We start from the raw sequence: 21,537 nt of genomic DNA on the forward strand, positions 1-21,537 counted from the left end.
AGACACATTTTGACTTATTAAACTCACCAAGGCCTTTTGTTGTGTTTTGCTGGGGATCAGCTCAGGGCCTATCAACTTGCGAGGCAAGCACTCTACCAACAGAGCTATACCCCCAGCCCTCTTTGTTTTGTTTTTAATGAGTATAAGACCCATAGGGGAGAAAGCCTCACATCTCTGGGGCTGGAAGACCCATTCAACATTGGCAGTCTCTCCCTCTAGAGGTGGCCCACATTCTCCCTGAAATGTGTATTCCTCGCTTTACCACCAAAGGCATCTCTCTCTTGAGATCACCCCCATTCTCCCTTGAATATGTATCTGCCCTTATAAATAAACCTCTGTCTATGACTCTGGGGGGAAAAAATTCAGTTGCACGAGGCCTAGTGGTTCAAGCCTGTAATTCCAGTTACTAGGGAGGCTGAAGCAGGAGGATCACAAGTTCAAGGGCATCCTGGGCAAATCCTGAAATCTCCGTGAAATCCTGTCTCTAAATAAATAAGGGCCAGGTTGTAACTCAGTGGTAGAGCACTTACCTAGCATGTGTGAGACCTGGCTTCCACCCCACCAGCACCACCAAAGAAAAACAAATTGACCCCACAATTCTAAGAATTTAAATTAATCTGGAGAAAATACAATCATGGATGTGGCCAAATATTTAGCTTCATTGTTGTTTTATAGCAAATAATTAGAAACAACCTAAATGTACAACAACAGGGAATTGCCTGGCTAAAGCATGTATAATAGAAAATGAGCAAGTCATTAAAAATGATGTAGAGAATTGGAAAGATGTTCACAGTCTGATTAACTGAATGAATGATTATATTTGCATGTGTAGTGTGATCCCATTTTTGCAGCAAACCAATGTGCATATATTCCTTTTTTTCTCCAACAATGCTGGAAGGATAAACCCGCTAATCCTAACAGTGACTATTTCCACGTGGTGGGATTATCAGTGTCTTTTTTCTTGGCTTATTTGTGAGAACCATACCCAGCATGTTACTGCTTTTGTAATAAGGGGGGAAAGCAATGCAAGCTATTTAAGAGAAATAGATTTCATCCCTGTAACTCAGTCAGCCCTTCCAAAAACAAGGCTCAAGGACTGTCCTACAAATGAGTTTGAAGTCTTCCAAGGAAGGGACAGAAATCAATGAATTTTAAATGTCTGAATGCTGTGCATAGCTGGAGGGAATACAAATTCCTTGGGCAAGATGGAAGTTGCTTGAGTGATAGAGAAGGATGAACATCCTGTACCAGTGCAAGCAACCGGCACACACTGAAGATCACACACACAAAAATAGCTGCCTTCTCTGGGCACTCACCCAGGGCCAGGCCTGGGCTGGGTGCTGGAAATGTACTCTGTGTCGCCGGATCTGCATTTCTAGTGGGTGCTGCTCTTCCCTTCATTTGATAGGTGGAAAATGAGGCTCAGAGAGGTTAAGCATCTTGCCCACAGTAACACAGCTAGTGGAGAGCCAAATGCAAGAGAGTTGGCTGATAGGCTACTGTTCCATGCCGTGTAAAAATCATTGTTCTCTTTTTACTGGGGCCTTCGCCTGATATGCTTGAATTGAGATACAGACTGCCAAGGGCAGACTCCAGCCAGCACCAAGGACAAGGCAATGATGGAATGTAGAGAAAATGTTGGCTGGAAGCCATCTGTGGACAGTCCAAGCTGACTGCCTTCCTGCTGCTTCCTGTCCTCCTTTCCAAATTCCTGCACAGAATCACCTATGAGGCTCTAGACTCTTCCTGTCCATTGCACTTTATATATATACACACATATATTTTAGTTGTAAGTGGACACAATATCTTTTTTTTTTTTTTTTTTTTTTTTTTTTTTTTTTTTTTTTTTTTTTTTTTTTGTGGTGCTGGGGATCGAACCCAGGGCCCTGTGCTTGTAAGGCAAGCACTTTATCAACTGAGCTATCTCCCCAACCCACAATATCTTTATTTATTTTTATATAGTGCTAAGGATCGAACCCAGGGCCTCACACGCGCTAGGCGGGCGCTCTACCACTGAGCCATAACCCCAGCCCTTCATTGCACCTTTATAAGGCTGCCAGATCAACTACCCTGCTCAAATACCTTCCATGGCTCCCCACTACCTATAAGATCAAGTTCAAATTCCTTTGTCTGGGTAGGCTGAGGCTTCTTCAAAACTCCCTTTGCAAACCTGCCAGATAGGATCCTTGCTGTGCTTCCCTTCGCTCTGTCATCTTGTGCCTAGGCACAGATTGTGGAATGCCTGTGTTAGAATCTTGGTCCTGCTGGTCTCCCGCTGGGGGACCTTGGGCAGGTTGCTTCCCCTCTCGAAGCTTCGGTTCCCCTGTTTGGAAAAATGGAATATTAATGATAACGCTGCCTCTCAGGGTGGCTGGGGAGGTTTTTAATAGGGCTCGTGATATACTTAGTGCAGGTCTGTGGGGCAATTTTATTATGTTACTTCAGGGAAGGAATTAATGGAGGCTCCCTGCACAGTCTTCAGGGACCAGGGCCCAATTAGCATATTTGATCCACAAAATGCAGGCTGAGCACTTTGGGGATGACTATACAGCTGAATCATCCAAGTGCCTCCCCCTCATTGTCCCAGCTGCTTTAAAGCCACGTCCCTGGCTTCCTTTCCATCCCTCCGAGGCCTGATCACGTTCTCGTGCTCTCCTCTCTATCCCTCGGCCACCTCATGTTCAGCCTCTCTGACGCTGTTTTAAACTCCGGCAGCTTCGTGTCCCCCTCAGGCAGCCCTTATCTCTTCCCCACACCTTTGGCTCTGTAACGGAGTCCTCTTCGCTTCCCTCTGTCCCTGATGTCTGAGCAGATTTCTGACTCCCTCTTGTACAGGCCTCCAACAGCGAGGGACACCTCTTGCCCTTGGACTGCGATTCCGCATGATACCCAATGTCCTTATCTCATTAAGCTTTCCTAATGAACGCCTCCACACTGAGCCCTCTGAGGGGAACGCCTTCCCCCGACTGACAGGAGAGGCTATGACAAAGTGAAAATGAGGGAAATATACTATGCCCAGCTTCTTACTTTCCTCGACTCCTCGTCGATGGAATGACTTGAATTATAGGTTGTATCAGCAGAGAAAAGGCGTTTAGAAAGAAGGAGGTGATAAACCCTCTTTTTCAGTCTAAACCGACCATATGTGGAGTATTGTGGCTTCTAGTAAAAGTGACAAGCTATAGGGAAGCAGGAGACCTGTGGGGCTGGAGAGCAGGGACTTTGGAGGTCGATTGGAAAACCTGGGTTTGAATTCTGCCTTAACCACTCTGCAGTCACAAGCAAGTGATTGAACTTTTAAACAAGGCTTATTGTCACGTTTGTCATCAGGCCTTATTTTGAGGATTCAGTGAAGTAATTTCCAGTCCTGCAAGGCTGCACAGGGCCTTTCTAGATTCCCGGGGTTCCTATGACATACTTACCAGAAAGGCCCTCTCTCTTCTTTGTCGAAGCTCTGAGTGTCCATTCCATCTGGAGCCTGAGGCTTCTGGGAGGATAGCCCTGGAGAAATCAGGACAGTTATGCCAAGAGGGTGAGGGGTCAGTGTCCAGAAAGCCAGCTGGAGCAAGGGCAGGAGGTACCTGACACCCCTCTCCCAGGTCCCTGTGGGTGTAACCTTGCGAGTTCGCTAGGTTGCATCACAAGCATATCATGTCCCAGTCACCCTGCCTGCAACTCCACTTACAGATCAGACACTGTGGCTTAGCAAGGTGAGACCACCTTGCTCAAAATCCCAGAGCCAAGGAGCTGCTGAGCCCAACTCAGTTCTGACCCCAGCCCCAGCCGTTGTAAAAGCCTGATAAATCTGGTGGAGTCTTTCTACCTCGCTTTGAGTTAATATCTGCGGAGTCTCCTCCACTGTCTTTCTGCACAGACTCCTCCTGAGCCGGGGTGTGTGGGTTTCCAGGTGTGACAGCCTGTAGAGCTGATTCTCAACTATGGCGGCTCTCCTGTGACAGAGGCCATCTTGCTCTGGAGGCTGGGCTCTGTCCACTGGATGTGTCATGTAGCACCTGGGGAGCCATTAAGGGGGGAGGGCAGAAGTTTCACCCACTTCTAAATGAGCATCTCAAGAGCATCTCAGTGAGATAGTCCCAAGGATCCCCTACAGGCATGGACCTGGGAAGGGCTGTTTCATGACAGGACTCACCCAGGGAGGCAACAACCTTGCAGGTTAGGCCATCTCCAGGTAAAGAACCACTGGCCAAAGCCCAGATAGAGGCAATTCTCAAACTGCCCATTTGTAGCCCTGGGACCCCAGGATATTATGCTCTTTGGAACAGCAGGTGGTTTTGCAAAGGGATTTCCAGCATGGTGGTTAAAAGAGAGGCTAGTCGGGTTTGGCGGGGCATGCCTGTAATCGCAGCTGCTTGGGAGACTGAGACAGGAGGATCACAAGTTTGAGTTAGCCTGGGCAACTTAGTGAGACCTGCTCTCAAAAATTTTTTAAAATATAATTAAAAAGTCTGGGAATTTAAAGTATTTTCATAGCATGCACAAGGACCCAGGTTCAACCCCCAGTACTATGAAGTAGTAATAATGATGATGATGATGATAATAATAATAATAATAATAATAATAATAGAGAGGGGAGAGTAGAAACTCCCACAATTGCAGGGTAGATAGGCTGCACATCATAGCATTCCCATCTCTTCTATTTGAACAGGGTTCACTGCTTTCAGACCCTCAAAATAATCTCATCTGACCTTCACAATTGCCTGTGGCCCTGAGGCAAAAGGGCAGGGGAGAATGCTCATTGTCATTTCTCTCTCTGTCTCGGGATTGAAACTCAGGGATGCTTTACCACTGAGCTATATCTCCAGCCCTTTTTATTTATTTATTTTTTATTTTGAGACAGGGCCTCACTAAGTTGCTGAGGCTGGTCTCCAACTTGTGATCCTCCTGTCTCGGCCTCCTGAGTCACTAGAATTATAGGTGTGCACCACCAGCCTTGGGCTCATTCCTATTTCTCATAAGAAATGGAGGCCCAGAGAGGCCCAGTGATAGATCCAAGGTCACACAGCTTACTGAAATCTAGAGCATGGTCTCTAGCCTCCTGATTTTCCATCCAGTGTTCTTTTTACTAGTACCAGGCCACCTTTATGAACAAATTAGCAATAAAAAAAAAAAAAAATGGGTATGATGAGGCCTGGAATCTGTGTGAAAGAATGCTGAGTAAGCAGATTAGGGTGCGAGGTGGGAGATAGTGTGGGAGCCTGCACGGAAACATTGCAGAGAACATTCCTAAATTTACAGGAATAATTGGTGCTCAACCCACTGGGGGCTCTTTCCCTGCCTGGTTCCTCTGTGAAAACCACTTTCCGGAGGAGAAAACCATAATTACCTCCTTGGGACAACAGAACAATTAAGGGACATGTCACAGTGTTTGAGGGTGGACTTCTGCAGCTAGAAAAAGCAGAGCGGGTATCAGAATTTCGTATTTGGAAAACTAGAATTTTGATCCTAGAGTTTTTCTATTTTTTTTTTTTTTCTTTTTCCTGGCATTCAGACCAGAGCAAATAAAGCTGGAAGAAGTCTCTGTGACTGGCAGAGTCACAGAAGCCCAGTGAATTCTAAAGCAGGACAAAGCTCCCTGCCCCCAGGGGAGGACCGTGTATCTGAAATGCCACACCTGAGGTGGGGACTTGTTGAGGGTTTAAATAGCCTGAGAAAACCCAGACTAAATGCGCTTTCAGGTTCTCTGAGTTCTGTCAGTCTGTGTCAAATTCTATGAATGATTATTGATTGTTGGAAGAGAATTTTCTGTATGAGTGAAGTTAGAATTTCATGCCCATTTTAAGGAAAGTCCCTCCCTGCCCCCAGACTACCCTCTGCCCCGCCAGCACCCCCTACACATTTAGGGCTGCAGATGGTAAGCTTTAGAGAGGATGAACATTTTTATTTTTTATTGTTTCAGTGCTAGGAATTGAACCCAGGGCCTTATACATGCTAGGTAAGCACTCTATCAGTGAGCTACATTCCCATCCCTTTTTATTTTTTGAGACAGGGTCTCACTAAGTGATGCAGGCTGGCCTCCAACTTTTGATCCTCCTGTCTCGGCCTCCCCAGCAGGTGGGTCGACAGGCATGGACCACATGTCCAGTTCAGGATGAATTTTTTAGCCTTGATTCAAACTGGAGAATTTCAACCACCTCTGGCCACAGTCAAGGCCCCTCCCTTGCTGCCCAAGGACCCAGGACTCTAGAAAAGATCAGAGGCCAGGTTGACTGGGGCAGATTCTGCAAGGGCTCCACCGCTCCCCACCCACTGGGTGTGCCTGAGCTCCAGCTCCTTCTAGGCATCCCCCAAGCAGGCTGTGGAAACCGACACTCCCGCCTCACCTCTGAGCCCCTCTGGCAAAGCCAGGGCCAGAGCCCAGTGAGGCCCATCGCCTCTGCCTGGGTGACCTCTTCCTTGCTGCCTGATGTTGCAACCTCCCCTTGCTTCTGGAAATGACTCTTTGCTCTTGGTCACTTTCTATTGACCTTGTGTTTTCCTTGCTACTCATTTCTTCATTCTTTCCTTAGGCTTAAGCAAGTCATTACAAATTGTTTTTCCAAAATTATGTTTTATGTTAATGTCCATGTGCCCTTGTACTGTGAACTCCAGGTAGAGGTCAGATCTTTATCACACATGCCTGCCACCTAGCAGGTCTCACCAATGTGCACTGAATATGGTCACTTGTCTTCCCCTTTCTTGGCCCTCTAGGCAGCCAGCTGCCCAGGCCCTGATCCCTGACAGCAGGCAGCAGGCATTGATGGCAGTTGCTCTTGACAATGCTGGCGTCTGGCCTGGTTTGCCCTGTGGCCTTAACTCTGAGGCCCCCTCCTAGGTCTCAGTACCCCTCAGGCTTTGCTATCATCATCTCAGCTGAGGATGATCCAACCTTCTTCCTAGAGAGGGATTAGGTTTAAAAAAAAAAAAGAATTATTCAGTGGGCTTAATAGCAGACTAGACAAATAGAAGAAAGGAAAAAAGAACATGAAAACAGAACAAAGTGAAAAAATTGGAGTAACCGAGATCTGTGCGGCACTATCATGAAGTCTGACATGGCCTGATGACGTGGGATTTCATCTTGTTCTACAGCTACTTCACTGGATTTTGTTCTTTCACTATAAGAAGGGTCCCGGTGATAAGGATGTGTAGTTGGGAAGAGGGAGGAATGGCAGGTAGAAAACTTAGGGGCTAAGAGGTGGAACTTTAGAAGACAACCATGGGACTGGGGTAACTTGCTGTGTGACCTTGAGCAGGTCAACTAACCATTCTGTACCTTGATTTTCTCATTTGAAACTACCTTGTGGGAAAAAAGAATGCAAGGAAAGAACCCCAGAAGAAACTCTGGCCATAGTAGGTGCTCAATTAGTGCTTTTATTCTTATTACAAATCACCATAATCTCACCACCACCATCATCCACACTATTTCCTTTATGCACACTCCCTTAGACTTGGTCTGTACGCAATTAACATTTTAAAATCATGGCGTCTCACATGTCATATGTTCTACTTTTGTGTATGTGTGTGTGCTGGGATTGAACCCAGGGTAGCTCTACCACTGAACTACATCCTCAGCCCCTTCTATTTTTTGAGATAGGGTCTCATTAATTTACCAAGGCTTTCCTCAAACTTGGGTTCCTTCTGCCTCAGCCTCCTGTCACTGGAATTATAGGCATGCGCCACTGCTACTGGTAGTTTTCGAGGTTGCTATCAAGCCTATGTTGATGACATTTTAACACCCCCTGCATTTTCTGTGGATTGACCTTTATTTGCTTTTTCTTTCCTCCTTGTTCTATTAAAGCCGAGCTCCTGGAGTGACAGGGACATACAGGTTCTGGTCAGCCATTTCCTCCTCCAGGTTGTACCTGCTCTTTCAGAGGGCAATTCAGAAAGGACAGGCCTCCAGGCTCTGCTGCTAACTTGTCATGGACTTTGGACAAATTATTTGTCCAGCTGCCCTCCATAGGCTCCTGAGTCCCTTTTTATAAACAATAGGCTCCGTCCCCCGACCCCCCACGTCACAGGGGATCAGAAACTGTTTCAGCACTCAAGGACTAGAAATTGACACTGGGGTCCCAAGTTCTCTTGGAGGCACAAAGCCATAAAAACTTCCCAGGAAACATCTGGGATACCCTTGACCTCTGGAAGGGCACAGAGAAGCCACTTAGAAAATTCCTTCACAGGAGCAAGTAGTAGGGGTGATGGGGCCCAGGACTGAGCAGGAAGGAGCAGGGCTCCTACCCTAATCATAACACTTTCACAGTTGCCATTCTAAAACCTGGGGATGTTCTCCGAAGATGTCTTTTTTCTTTTTTTTTGATACCAGGGATTGAACTTGGGTGCTTAGCCACTGAGCTGCATCCCAGGTCCTTTTTATTTATTTTTTGAGAAAGGGTCTTGCTAAGTTGCCTAGAGCCGCACGAAGTTGCTGAGGCTGGCTTTGAAATTGTGATCCTCCTGCCTCAGCCTCCCAAGTTGCTGGGATTATAGGTGTGTGCCACTGCACCCAGCTCCTCAAAGGATTTCATTGGCACTAAGCAGAAACCATTCATCTGGTCCAAGGGTTAAACTGAGTCCCTAAGGGGGGCGATGTGCTCCTGAACTTGAGCTGTTTTCAAAAGCATCCTCCAGTGGGTCCCCTCAAGATCTGAAAGGAAAAAGCAACAGTTCCTCTAAGGAGACGAAGTTTGACCTGACTCAAACATTCTGAAAAGTGGCTTTCTCAAATTCTTTAAGCCAGCAGGCTCGTGGGAAACCTGAACACTAATTCAGGTGGCTGGGCGGCACACATGACTTACTGAAGGTGTGAGGGGCCGTATGAAGAGCAAGTTAAGGCAGGTAAAGTCAGGAGCTCCCCAGCCCATCTCACCTCACTCCAGGGATGCAAGTTGGGTCTCAGGAGTTCAGTGAGGAAGAAAAATGGCTCCTGCCACTAGGCTAGGTCAGTGACAAATGCCTCCAGGAGGAAGCAGTCTTCCCGTTGCCTGTCAGAATGGCTAACTCTAAGCCTGATCTCAGCTAATTCAGTTGCTCTTAGGGAGGACACCACCCCCTTATCTGCTCTGCATCTCAAACACGCCAAGAGAACTGAGACGTGGAAGGATTGCTATTGATTTTCACTTGTGTGGGCTGACCTAACAAAACCAATCCATCAAGTGCCTGTCTGCCTCTGCCTCACATACTCGTCCTAACCACGTGCAAATAAATTATACTCGCATCCAGGGTGATTTGTCAAGGTCCAGCCAGGTTCTGCCTTCCGCCGATGGGCTGTAGGCCAGACTGGGCTAGGATCAAACACCCCACTTGCAAACGCCCACTGTTGATTTGCCATTCATCAGGGACATTCTTGGAGGCCAGGCAGCTGTTGCCACACTAGGAACTGGTTGGTCATACCTGGGAGGGGGCTTTGAGGAACCAGGCCCAAGTCCCACTCACTTCGACAGGGCCTGACAGTGGCATCCTTGCTTGCTTCCAATCTTGCAGTTTTAGGGGTCAACCATGAGGCACTGGGTTCTGGTCCAAGTGTCCCTGGACCAGCTGTGAATGGAGATGACATCATCTATGAGTTTAGGACTCATAAAGGCCAACGATCAGACTGGGCATCCGATCCTGTTCTACCATTTCTGGGGCCCTCAGGGTCTCGCTTTCCTCACCTGTACCTACCTCTGAGGGTAGAGGTCACTGGACTGAATGAGATAATGGAAAGGACCCCAGAACTCCACACGCTCCAGCTCTTCCTTCCAACAAGAAGGGACTGGAGGCTCAGAAGAGTCACATAGCAAGGTGGAGCAAGCTTGGGAGGGGTTAAACTGAGAGGCGAGCACAAAAGGTCCATGGAAAGAGCATGGGGCCCATCCTGCCCTCTTGCTCTCCAGCTGGCGGCTGTCACTGAAGAATGAGACACACGGAGTTGCTCACAAGCACGTCACGGATCACTGCTTGGAAGGGTCAGAAACTTTATTGGCAGGCCTTTTGTTGTTTTTGAATATACAGACTTCAGGGAAGTGGTATCTTGCTGCACAAGATCTGGGGGGCTTGCCTGGGGCTCCGTCCCTGTCCCTTTCCCACCAGGGCAGCTGGGGAAGGAGACTGCTCGCTGGCCCCAGATTCCTCCATTGAGGGATAAGGCACTGTGTGTTCATAAGAAGGCGCTCACGGCTGGCTGGTAGATGACGAGGTGGCCTTCTCAGGGGCTGCAAAGCTGAGGCTGTTGAGGGGTGGAGTTGAACTTGGCACCCCAGCAAGGAGACAACTGGGTGAGGAGGCCCTGCTGGCTCTGGCGTGGTGGCCTCAGGATGGGATCATGCCCTTGCTTCTCTTGCGGTCGGCCATGGTCCTCCGGTTGTGGTTGGCTCTTGTCGCTTTGTTGGCTTCCTTCTTCCTGCGCTCCTGGGTTGTCTCGCGGCTCTGCCCGTGGCCCCGGGGGCTGCCAGCCACTGTTGTCGAGCTGTCATGGCGATACCTGAGGGAGCAACGACCCATCACAGGAGAACCCATCAGTCAGAAGTCTGCTGGAAGAACCCAGGGTCTGCCTCAGAAGTCACCAGGGAAGGACACACCTCGAGGTCAGGACACCCACGGCCCAACTTTGGCTGGGAGGCAAGGCTGGGGGACGTGGCCAGCACCACACCTGGTGTTTCCTCTTCTCTAAGCCTTGATTCCAGACGAGCTCATGGCTGAGCTGAGGGGAAGCGGCTAGTAGAGTAACTGAAGCCCACAAGGAGAGGAGGAAGGCTTGGGGTGTGTCACCTCCCTTCTGAATCTAGGGCCACCTGCTGTACCAGAGACATCCCTCCTATTCTACACCCCAGGGCCTTGCTTGGTGGCATCCAAATACCAAATGTGCTCATAGACATGACCCGGGATCTTTCTGGCCTGTCTCAGGAGCTGAGATTTGCCCAGAACTTCATGCTCTGGGGGTTGGGATGGATGAGAAGTCAGAGTGGCTTTGTTCCCCACTCAAGAACCTTCTGTGAGTCCCCACAGCCTTCAGAATGATATCAAAAAGTGTTCCCTCTTGTTCCCTCTTGTGAGGCCTCCTGTATCCAGATGGCAGTGCTGTGTGAGCTCCAGATGGGGGACTGGGCTTCTGTCCCTGGTCTGGCTTAAGTAGAGGCAGATCCTTGTCCCCTCTGGACAGTTTCCTTTCTGAGAAGAAGAGGGAGCTAGACAGAGGAACTTGAGCTGCCTGCTGAAGACCCTCTTCCTGACCAATAAATTAATACATAAGCAGTACTTTGGGTTTATGGGTGGGTTTCCTGGGGTGGTCAGCTGGGCCTTCCTCAGATGGGTTTTCCCTCTCACCAGAATGAGGCTCTTGAATGCTTACCCCTTCCTGGCAAGGAAGGCCATGCGCCTGGCTTCTGCCTTCTCCCTCAGCACTGCAGGGTCCTGCACGAAATGGTCAGGCTGTGGAGGGGAGAAGAAACAAAATCGGGAATCATGAACTGTCCCCCTTTCCCTAAGCTGTGGAGGAGCCATGTTTGAATAAATCTTTTTGATGCCTCTGTGCCAGGCACAGGGGATGCCCTGGGATGGAGCTGTCAAGGCTTCCACTGGGACTCCACTGCCCCCCTTCTCGAGGGAGGAGGTAGCTGAAGGAACTGAAGCTTTCTGGACAGGCTGGTGGGGTAGATGAATCAAAGTTAAGAAAATGACAGTGACAAGTGGGAGCAAGGAGGCAAGGCTATGCAGGGGTATGGAAGCCAAGGCAGCCCCTGGTGGGTGGCCAGCTCGTCCTGGGAGTTGGAGGCCTGGTCTCACTTGGGCGCTCACCTTGGGTGCTGTGGAAGAGCCTGCTTTCCAGGACTTCTTTTTGTTTTGGTACTGGGGAATCTAACCCAGGGGCAATTTACCACTGAGCCACATCCCCAGCCCTTTTCATAGTGAGGCAGGGCCTCACTAAGTTGCTGAAGCTAGCGTTGAACTTGCAACCCTCCAGCCTTGGCCTTCCGAGTTGCCGGGATTACAGGTGTGTGCCAAGTACTCCTGGTTTCTCTAGGACTTCCAAGAGAGCAAGAAGCCTGGGACCAGTGCAGGGGAAACAGTGACCTATCTGGCCACAGAAGTATCTGAATTTGTCACCTTACTGGGAGGATAATAATGGCTCCAGGGTCCCTGGCTGATGCCCCATTCAATCTGAGCAGAACTGCTTTTATCTGTTTTATATGCTGAAGTTCTAATTAAGATTCAATTGAAGAAAAGTTTAGCTGCTGAAAACAGAACTTTGAAACCCACTGGTCCAGAGGACCAAGGACCCCTGGGCTCTAACTCCTGTCTGATTTTAAGAATTGCCACCCCAGGCATGGTAGCTGACAGCATCCCTCTCCTAGCCCCCGGGCTCGTGGGCCTAATGACCCTGGTAGCTCAAAAGCCCTGCCTCTAATCTGTCCCCTGGGCCCTCATAGGCAAATTCTAAGAGGTAAGCTCTAAGCCAGCAGCTCTCCAAGTAGACAGCCTGGGCTCAAAGAACCCCCTCCCTAGGGCTGCCTCAGGGCCAGATGCAGGAAGGAGGGAGGGACACAAAACTACTGATTCATTCTTCAGAACTGCACCCTCCTCTTCATCCACCCCCACCCATGCCACCTGCCAAGGAGCTACCTTGGGGCCCTCTTCTTCAGCTTCTTCCTCCTCTTCCTCCTCCTCTTCTTCCTGTCCTTCTCCAGACACTTTCGTCCTCAGCACTTGAGGGATGGTGAAGGGCCTGCGGGTTTGGAGAGAAAGCCAGATCAAAGACTAGATTAAACCTGGAGAGAGTTCAGAGAGAGGGACAGGGGGCTGCTGGGGGAGGATCAGCTCAGGAGGCTGGGAAACCCCAGAGGGCCTTTCAAGTCCGCTTGCACCAGTCCCGAATTTTTTGAGGTACCAGGTCTGACACTGGGGATTAGGGGACGACTAAGCTGGGGCCGTGGGGCTGTCCTGTCCTCCCTTTAGTCAGGGAAGCTCTGCTTTGATCTGTATTGGGGAAACTCTGTAAGACTCCACTGGGAAATGTTTTCTGTACTTTAAAAAAATACACAAAACTACTTCCTGAGTCCAAATAAATGCTGCCCCACGGGTGTGAAGGAGCACTGAACTAGGAGTCAGGAAACCTGGTGTGGGTCCTGGCTCACCAGGCCTTGCTCACATGCCCAGGCCTTGGTGACCCCATTTGTAGAAACAGAAGGGTCAGGAGTCCCTGCTAACCCTCAAGGTCAGAGAGCCTCTCTGTTCCTGGAACGCCACCACCTGGTGGCCTCACCTGCGACTGATGAGCTCGTCATCTGAGTCCACATCGTTGGCGCCCACCTGGTTGCCATCATAGGTGTCGTCATACTCGTCCTCATAGTCGTCACCACGGTAGTCACCTGGCTGCAGTGGCACCTGCGACAGCAGATACAGCTCAGGGGCTGGCTGATCCCCTGTGCCCAGCAGAGGCCTGGCGTAGGAACCTACCTCCTCCACCACCACACTGTATTGCTCGTAGCGCTGCCGCTGGGCCACCACTGCCCGCTTGTCATTCAGCAGGCTTCGTGTGTTCCCCTCCTTCCTAGGCCAAGGAAATGGCAGGGAGAGAGGATTAAAAACATCAGGCTTCAAAGGTTTGGGCTCAATGGGTCCAGAGAGACCGGGGATCCCTTTTCCACCCATCAGATTGACCCAAGCGCAGCCAGTGCTATCCCGCACTGGGAGGTGGGACTCTCACACCGGCTGGTGCCCGTGTGAAGGGGCCCAGCCCCTCTGCAGAGCATCCCAGGAGTTGCTAAATTTAATACATGTACACTTTCCACCCCTTTCAAGGGGTCTAGCCTAGAGCAACACTGGCTGCATGTCAGGAGTTTTCTTTATAGCATTGGCTGGTAACAGTGAAAAATGGAAAGTGACTGATATCTATCACGAGTGAAATGGCCACATGAACTGTGTCTCTTCTGTATTCTATAGACTGCCATGTGTAGTTCTTAAGAATGACACTGATTTACTATGGGGAAAGAAAGACTTAATGCCGAGAAAAAAAGCAAGTAACAGAAAAATGCACCGGGAATGATCCGAAAGCAACGGTACCCCGTTCTGTTTCTGTGGTATATGTTGATGTAGGTAAATGCAGAGAGGGTCACAGCACGGAGCAAACGGTGACCCCTAGGATGGCTTGGAGTCTTTGAATTTTAAAAAATCAACAAAAAGCAAGAAAAAGCAAGGCTACATATAGCTTTCTTGTTGAACTCAGAGGAACCCTAGAGACCTCTGGGGTGTGGGCAGAAGAGGGACCCTAGTCTCTTCCTCTCACCCTTGCTTCACCACAGCAGCCTTCTATCTTTCTGTTCCACAGTTCCAGCTTCTATAGGAGAATTCACTAGAAGCCAGGCCTTGTGGCATACACTTGTAATTCCAGCTACTGCAGAGGCTAAGGCAGGAGGATTCCAAGTTCAAGCCAGCCTTGGCAATTTAGGGAGACCCTCAAAATAAAACAAAACAAAAAAAGGCCTGGGATGTAGATTGTTAGTAGAATGCCCCTTCATTCAATCCCTAGTCTCACAAATCAAAAAAAAAAAAAAATTTCATTGGAAATAAAAGTCATAAAAGTCTGGAAGTCTAACTTCCATCACATAAGAGGTGACGAAACTTGGGTGTAATGGAGGACGAAGGGGGGGTCTTGGGGTCACAGTGAGCTTGTAGTGCAGCCTTGGAGGGGACTCAAGTCTCTTGACCATGGTTCTGCAAACCTGTAGAAAAACTTGGCTTGTCAGACACATACCCAGGCCTGTGGAATGTAGTTTCTAGCCCTGCAGGGAAAATCAATACAAGATGCCAGGCAAGAAAATCCAGCTTAGCTGTGAAATCAGGACTCTGGAATGTATCAAGGGTAGCAGGGGGAAAAAAGGGAAGAGACACAAAGCTGCATGCAGCTTCCATAACCATCTTTTCTTGACTGGCTCTTGGGGCTGGGAGGAGCAGGCACCTGTCTGTAGAGCTGTTTGCCAAGGCCAAGAGCGTGGGGCAGGTCAGTACTGTAGCCCCAGCAAGGCAGGCCAGGTTATGCTTCTCCGCAAGTCTTCACTAAGGCCTTACCACATGTCAAGCAAGGTACTAAGGCTGAGTTGGGGAGAGCTTCAGAAGAGAGTAAGATGGAGCTGCCCTCACACGGCAGTGGGGGTAACAGATAGGCAAATGGCAACCAACACAATACACGCTGAATGGAGGCAGGGACACAGAATGGAATGGGAACAGGAGAAAAGAACTCTGGCTTGGGGGCTTAACAGGGGTCTGGAAGAAGAGGTAATGAGGCTCTGTGGTAGGAAGGGTGTTTGATTGGGCCAGGAGCCCCAGAGTGTGATGGAAAGGACAGTGCGTTTGGTTTGGATCAGGGAGAAATCTTGGTTCATAGAAATCTTTCAGGGCTGGGGATGTAGCTCAGTTGGTAGAGTGCTTGCCTTGCAAGCACAAGGCCCTGGGTTCGATTCCCCAGCACTGCAAAAAAAAAAAAAAAAAAAGGAAATCTTTCACTGTTGCCAAGGAAGATAGTCTGTGTCTATGGCCCTAGGCCTCTACCTGGCTGTCTTCACCAAGTCGGAAAAGAGATGGACAGGAAGTAGAAGGGGCCCTAGCTTACCCAGGTAGCCGATGCCACTGGCAAGAACACATCCATGCGTTCAGCACACATTTCCTGAGGGACTGTTAGTTGCCAGGATCTCTGCTGGCCAGGGGACCAAAAATGAAGGCAAGGATCACTGTCATTTCTGCCACACTCTGGTTGGCCATCCACCGCTGGTTCTGGGCAGTGGGGCAGTTCTTTTGTTCTGGGTGGCCTCTGGTTACATGGCTGCCTAACAGGGCCATAAAGAAGCCTGACAACCTGCCTACCCAAGCTGGGCCCTGGAAGAGAACACAGATAAGGACAGTGGTGCCTGGGTAGCCTGTCCAGGAAAGTGAAGCTTTGGCCCCATGAACTCATTTGGAGCCAGGAAGGAAAAGAAAAATCTCAGTGTAAAAATCTGGGAAACTATTAGTCTAGAAACACAGGCAATAGTGGGTTTGGAGCAAGAAAACAGCAAGCCCAGGAACCCTGGCTCTCCTGAAGCTCAGTTAAGACCTTTTCCCTCATCTCAACCCTATTCTTCAAGGCCCATCTCAAATTGTTCCTCAGAGACCTGCAGAGACAAAAACCCCTCATTTTTTCAGTTGAAGCATTAGGGGATCCAGAGAGGCAGAACAACTTTCCAAAGTCACATAGCTTCTAATAGCAGAGCCAGGGCCGACACAGGTCTCCTGACTCAGGTCTGCTCTTCCAGTTCCTGAGCTATGTAACCATGCTTAAGCCCCCTACCTCACTAAACCTCAGTTCTTCTCCAGCACCCACTTCCCAGGGTTGAAATAAGAATGAAATAAGATGAGGTACACAAGTGGGCCTGGCACATGTTTAGCTCAAAAAGTGAGTCCTGCTTCTTTTACTGCAGGGTGTATCAGGGTCTTTAATGTGTTAATCTGCTCTTTAATTCTCCCAGAGGCAGAAAGAACACACACTTTTGACCACAGAAACAAAAATGAGGAAGAAGACTTGTTATCTTCTAGGGCACCATAGAACAGTCCAAGGAGTTAGTTATGTACTTGGCTTCCTTCACTGGTTATAAAACACAAGCAACACAGTCGCTGGGTGTCTACCCAGAAGCCACCCTCTACCTCGGTCACACTGCCAACAGGCCCTCCTTTTGTTCAGGCCTTTCCACCTCGCACACCACGTTAGAGCCCCAGGTTCTAACCCTGTCACTTAGTTCTCCTGATGAGATGGAGAATTTCTAGGCAAGGTTTTCTATTTTCTAAAAGAGAGATAGAAACGCACTGGTCTGGACTTCCTTTTAGCATTATCATTTCTGGAAGCCACAGTGAAATAGTGCAGCCCCCCTGCAGCCTCCAGGGAACAATGTGACTAACAAGAGGAGGCCTCAAAATACAACTGGTGTGCCCTAGACCATGCTGCTACACCACATGTGAACCAAGCCCACGTTGCCCCATCTCGCAGCTCCTTGTCAAGCAAGGGAATGGGTCTCCTTATTACTTAAGCCTCTGAGAGCACCCCACATGATCCAACAACACACTCGAGTGTGATCTGCCTTGTGCTATTTAATTTTCCCGAGGGTGGGGCCTTGAGCCCGCTGCCCTGCCCTGATTAACACAGGTGTCCCTGCTGAACTTCCAGTGCACCCTTCCCACTCGCTGCTGCTTGTTTGATGGTCTGTCTTTCCCATGGTTTCTGCCCTTTGAGGGCAAGGCTCAGGAGGCTGGTTCACCTTGTTTCTCTAGTGTTTAGCACAGAATCTGGTGCTAGTAAATCGCATAATAAATATTTGCTGAATGAATAAATAAATAATGACTACATGAATGGAGGCTTTGCTTCTTTGCAAACCACAGCCTCTGGGCTACTTAGCACAGTGGGTCCAGTGAACACAGGTGGCAACTCTGAGTGCCTCAGGATCGGAGGCAGAGACCTCCAGATACCTGACTGCCTCCACACCAGCCCTCCTGGTGACCCTGACAGCTGGGACCAATCCCTTGGCAAATGATTGTGGGTGATCTACAACCTAGGTGGGGTGAGGTGGGTCTTTACAATACAACAGGTTCTGGGCAAACCCACAAAACAAAGACAAGGGAAAAAGCCATGTCCAGAGGTGCCTAAGATCTGTGGGGGTCCTACCAATCAGGTTCCCTGGGTTGGAATAGGGGTTAGCCTTTCATCAGCTTGGGGGACCCCTGTCTGCTACTCTCCCACAGCAGGAGCTGCTGAGAGTCATGCTGGCTTGGCAGAGGCCAGTACTGCAGGATAACATCTCTGGCAGGGATCTGGGGATGTCACAATGTGTGTGACTAAGCAGTTTGCAAGTGCTTCCTGTCCAGCCAGCCAGATGGCTTTAAAGATGCCCTGAGTTCGCTCCCTAAACACTAGACCAGTCAAGCTTCCAGCACTGGACAGCCCAGGAAGGGGACCCAGCACAGGACTCTAACCAAAGCAGCAGCCATAAGAACAGGGCCAGGCTCCTCCCTCTGAGAACCTCTCCATCCCCATCATGACAGGGAAAAGGCAGGAGCACTTGTCCAGGGGTTTCCAGATTTTTGAGTTCCATGAACCAATACCACTTCAGAACTCTGGGGATAGCACAGTGTTGCCAACGTCTCGCTTTGCCCTTCTAACTTGGCTGTATACTCCCTCCCAACACCACTGACTCTTGTTCCTTCCAGTGGGTCACCATTCCAAAGTCAGGAGATCTTTTCAAAGCATAAAACATCAGTGGATGGGACCCTCACCATGCTCACAACAGCCTTGGGGCCACTGTCCCTGTTATGCAGTCTGCTTGGAGAGCTTCTCCTTCCCTCCTTTGCAGAACTCAACCCTCAGATCCTTTAGCTCTCTGTCCCATGTCATTTTCTCAACCCTTTCTGCCTGGGTTGAAGGCCCCACCAAAGGCACAGAGGTCTGTGCACCTATACCTGAGAGCACTTGTTCTATCTGCAATGTGACATTTCTTGTTTGACAAGCTGATTAATGCAAACTCCATGTGGGCATGGGCCATATCTGTTTCACTCCCCACTACAGCTCCAGAAACTAATTAATCCAGGGCCTAGAATGCTGTAAGCAAATATTTGTTACATGAATCAATAATAGGCATGAATGGACTTTTCAGTGCTGAAAAAGTAGGAAGGGCATATACTAAAAATAAATAGAAAAAGCCTTAAAGTGGAATATGTTCACCTTTGGAAAAGTTCATTCAGTGCAAGCTTGATTTTCTCATTTTGTCACAGCCTGGGGAAAATCAGGTCAAAGAGTAGTTTCTGGGAAGCACTGTCCAGTTCTACCACCCAGAATGTCAATGGTCAACACATTAAAAGATACAATTAAGAAGGTAAGAGGGGGATAGATTTGGCCTCTCTGGCCTTTTGCTATTAACAAGGATTCACCAACAACCTTTCTGCACAGTCAGAACCTGAAGCACAGTAATTAAACTGCTCATGCCTGCTGGGAGCACCCAGGGCCAGGCTTTAAAGGGACCCCTGCGCCCACGCCTGGAGGCCAGTTCTGTAAAGATGGGCCCTTTTGTTTCTCCAGCTTCCCTGGGGCCCATGGCACTCACCTCCTGCCCTTGTGCACTCGGCTCAGGTCCACTGAGTCCCTGCTGAACACATCAAACTCGTCGTTCTGGAAGACGTTGTGACGGGATGTCAGTAGGGGTGTGGGGTCTGGATTCACCTGTCTGGGGAATAGAACAGAAATCAATTTAGGGGACCCTGCCAACTGATGCCTACCTGGATCCCATTCCCCACTGCCACGTTCTATCCAACAGATTCGTCACCTCCCTTCTATAGCCACACCTCGGAAACAAGCTGGAAACCTTTAAGGGGGAGACAAGGCCCTGCCCCACCTGGGCGTGCCTGAGTACAGCACGATGCTGCAAGCGAAGCTCCCCCTCAGTCCTCAGGGACCACACACAATGATTTTTACTCTATTTCTCAAAAGCTCCATCCTCAGTGAATGCTCACAATGGCCCTATGAGACAGTCATAGGTCACTCAAAGTCTTCTTTTTTTTGGATTTTTCTTTTTTGATATTGGAGATTGAACCCAGGGTTCCATGTATGCTAAGCACATGCTCTACCACTGAGCCACACCCTAGCCCCTATCAACCTCTTTGTGCCTCAGCACCCTCATCTGTAAAATGGAGCCCAAGGAAGCTGAGAAACTTGACCAAAGATACAGAGTTAACTTCACTCATTCATTCAGTAAACATGGAAGAACCACCCATTGATGCCTTTAACAGTGGGCCAAATTCTGAAAGGGTAGGTGTGATGGATGTGAGAAGAGATTTGGCCACCTTCCTTTGGAAATCTACTGGGAAGGTGGTAAGGGCAGGACAGGTTAGGGACTTAGGAACTCTGAAGGGCTCAGCTACCCTTTTGTTACATCTCATGTCTGTAATCCGTCTTTCCACAACACACTGCGGGGACATCCGGGTGTGCACTGAGAACTTCCTGGGGTCCTCAGGTTTCCCCAAAGAGGGCATGAGTTAAATTGTTGGGAAACCACAAAATAAATAAATCATAATGTAGATCCTCCATGACTCAGGTGAAAAGACAAATGGGGAAGAGGATGGGTAGAGGTGGAGGTGGAAGAGAGAACAAGCTGAGACCTGGGGTGTGGGGGAAGGAAGAGTAGGAGGGAGAGAAAGGGCCCCAGACCCTGCCTGAGGCAGCTAGGCCCTGGGGCCTCCTCCCACCTGTCTCTCCTACCTGTCTAGGCTGCGGTCCAGCTGGCTGAGGGCGGGGGCCAGCCGCTCCTCCAGGATGTTGTTGATCACCTGCTCCGGGTCATAGCAGTAGTGCTCTAGGCAGGCCAGGATGAAGCCTTCCCCGAGGTCTGGCAGCAGGTCCTTCACTTGGGAGATGAGTGAGTCCAGCTCCACACCACTCACGGCAGGGCCCAGGGCAGCGGCTGCACCCATGCACTGCAGTAAGAGCCAGAGTGAGGGAGGGGAAGGTGAAGCCCAGCAGTGGGGCAACAGGCCCAAAAGAGCACTGGGGGATCTTAGCCGAGTGACTCAGGTCTCTCTGAGCTTCCATTTCCTCCTCCGTGAAAAGTGGGGAAATGGAAGATTTACTGGCTGAGCTATTTCTAGCTGTGTGGATTTGGGTAGGTGCGTCCCTCTCTGAACCTCAGTTTCCTCTTCATAAAGCAATATACTACCATCCATCTCATGGGGTTGTTTCGAATGGTTCAAAGAGATAATGCACATAAACCTGGTATAGACAAGGTATTCCATAAATGGCTGTGTTCTACTAAAGGTCCTTTACCAACTCTTAACAAGATGGCTGAGGTTGGAGGGAAACAGCAACCACCAGAAGAGGTTTGTGGAGCTGCTCCTTTTAAATGATGTTCTTTTCAGTAATGGGGATTCATTTTACATAGTGTTCAACGTGGCTTAATTTTGTTAGTCATTTCAAGGGGGAAAAATAGTCTTTTTAAGGTGTGGCTCAGTAGTCAACACTGGTCTAGCATGAGTAAAGCCCTGAGTTCAATCTCCAGCACCACAAAATAAATAAATCATAATATAGATCCTCCAGGACTCAGGTAAAAAGACAAATGGGGAAGGGGATGGGTAAAGGTAGAGGGGGCTGTGGTTCTCCAAGGCCCTAGGAGAATCATGGGGACTGGGGTCTCTCAGGAAGAAGAGCAGCAATTGTTAATGAGCCACAATGGCCAGTTGGGTTCACAGTGCCACATGCAGAAACAATAGGAATCCCAATAGCCTTGCAGATATGGGCACTGCACCTATACCCACATTACAGATGAGGAACTGAGGCTCAATGGGAGTGGCATGCCCAAAGCTACTCATCTGGCGAGCAGAACAGGTTACACCCCTGAGCAACCTGACCTGAGTCTGTGTGGTCTCCATTCCTACATCATGCTGCCCCACAACATACAGGGAAGAGTTCTGGAAAAGCCTGGAGAGGAAACACTAGATCCAAAGCTTCCAAACTTGTTCAGTGGAGCCCTGTGGTCCCATGGAAGAGCTTCCAAGGAAGCCATC

General features: G+C 49.3%; 1 protein-coding gene across 4 annotated transcripts in view; it reads right to left on the bottom strand.

Moving 5' to 3' along the window:
• Positions 1-9,934: 9,934 nt before the first annotated feature.
• Ascc2 (activating signal cointegrator 1 complex subunit 2) overlaps positions 9,935-21,537 on the bottom strand; it is a 40,239-nt gene continuing 28,636 nt past the window's right edge. For all 4 annotated transcript variants that reach the window (XM_047561019.1, XM_047561017.1, XM_047561020.1 and 1 more), the window contains 7 exons: positions 20,240-20,454; positions 19,089-19,208; positions 13,426-13,519; positions 13,232-13,353; positions 12,592-12,694; positions 11,321-11,400; positions 9,935-10,453 (listed from right to left, as the gene is read on the bottom strand). In XM_047561019.1, coding sequence (XP_047416975.1) covers positions 10,282-10,453; positions 11,321-11,400; positions 12,592-12,694; positions 13,232-13,353; positions 13,426-13,519; positions 19,089-19,208; positions 20,240-20,454 — 906 coding nt within the window. In that variant the 3' untranslated portion in view covers positions 9,935-10,281. The remainder of the gene's footprint in view (positions 10,454-11,320; positions 11,401-12,591; positions 12,695-13,231; positions 13,354-13,425; positions 13,520-19,088; positions 19,209-20,239; positions 20,455-21,537) is intronic.

The sequence above is a fragment of the Sciurus carolinensis genome, chromosome 8, assembly GCF_902686445.1.
Source record: "Sciurus carolinensis chromosome 8, mSciCar1.2, whole genome shotgun sequence".
NCBI lineage: Eukaryota > Metazoa > Chordata > Mammalia > Rodentia > Sciuridae > Sciurus > Sciurus carolinensis.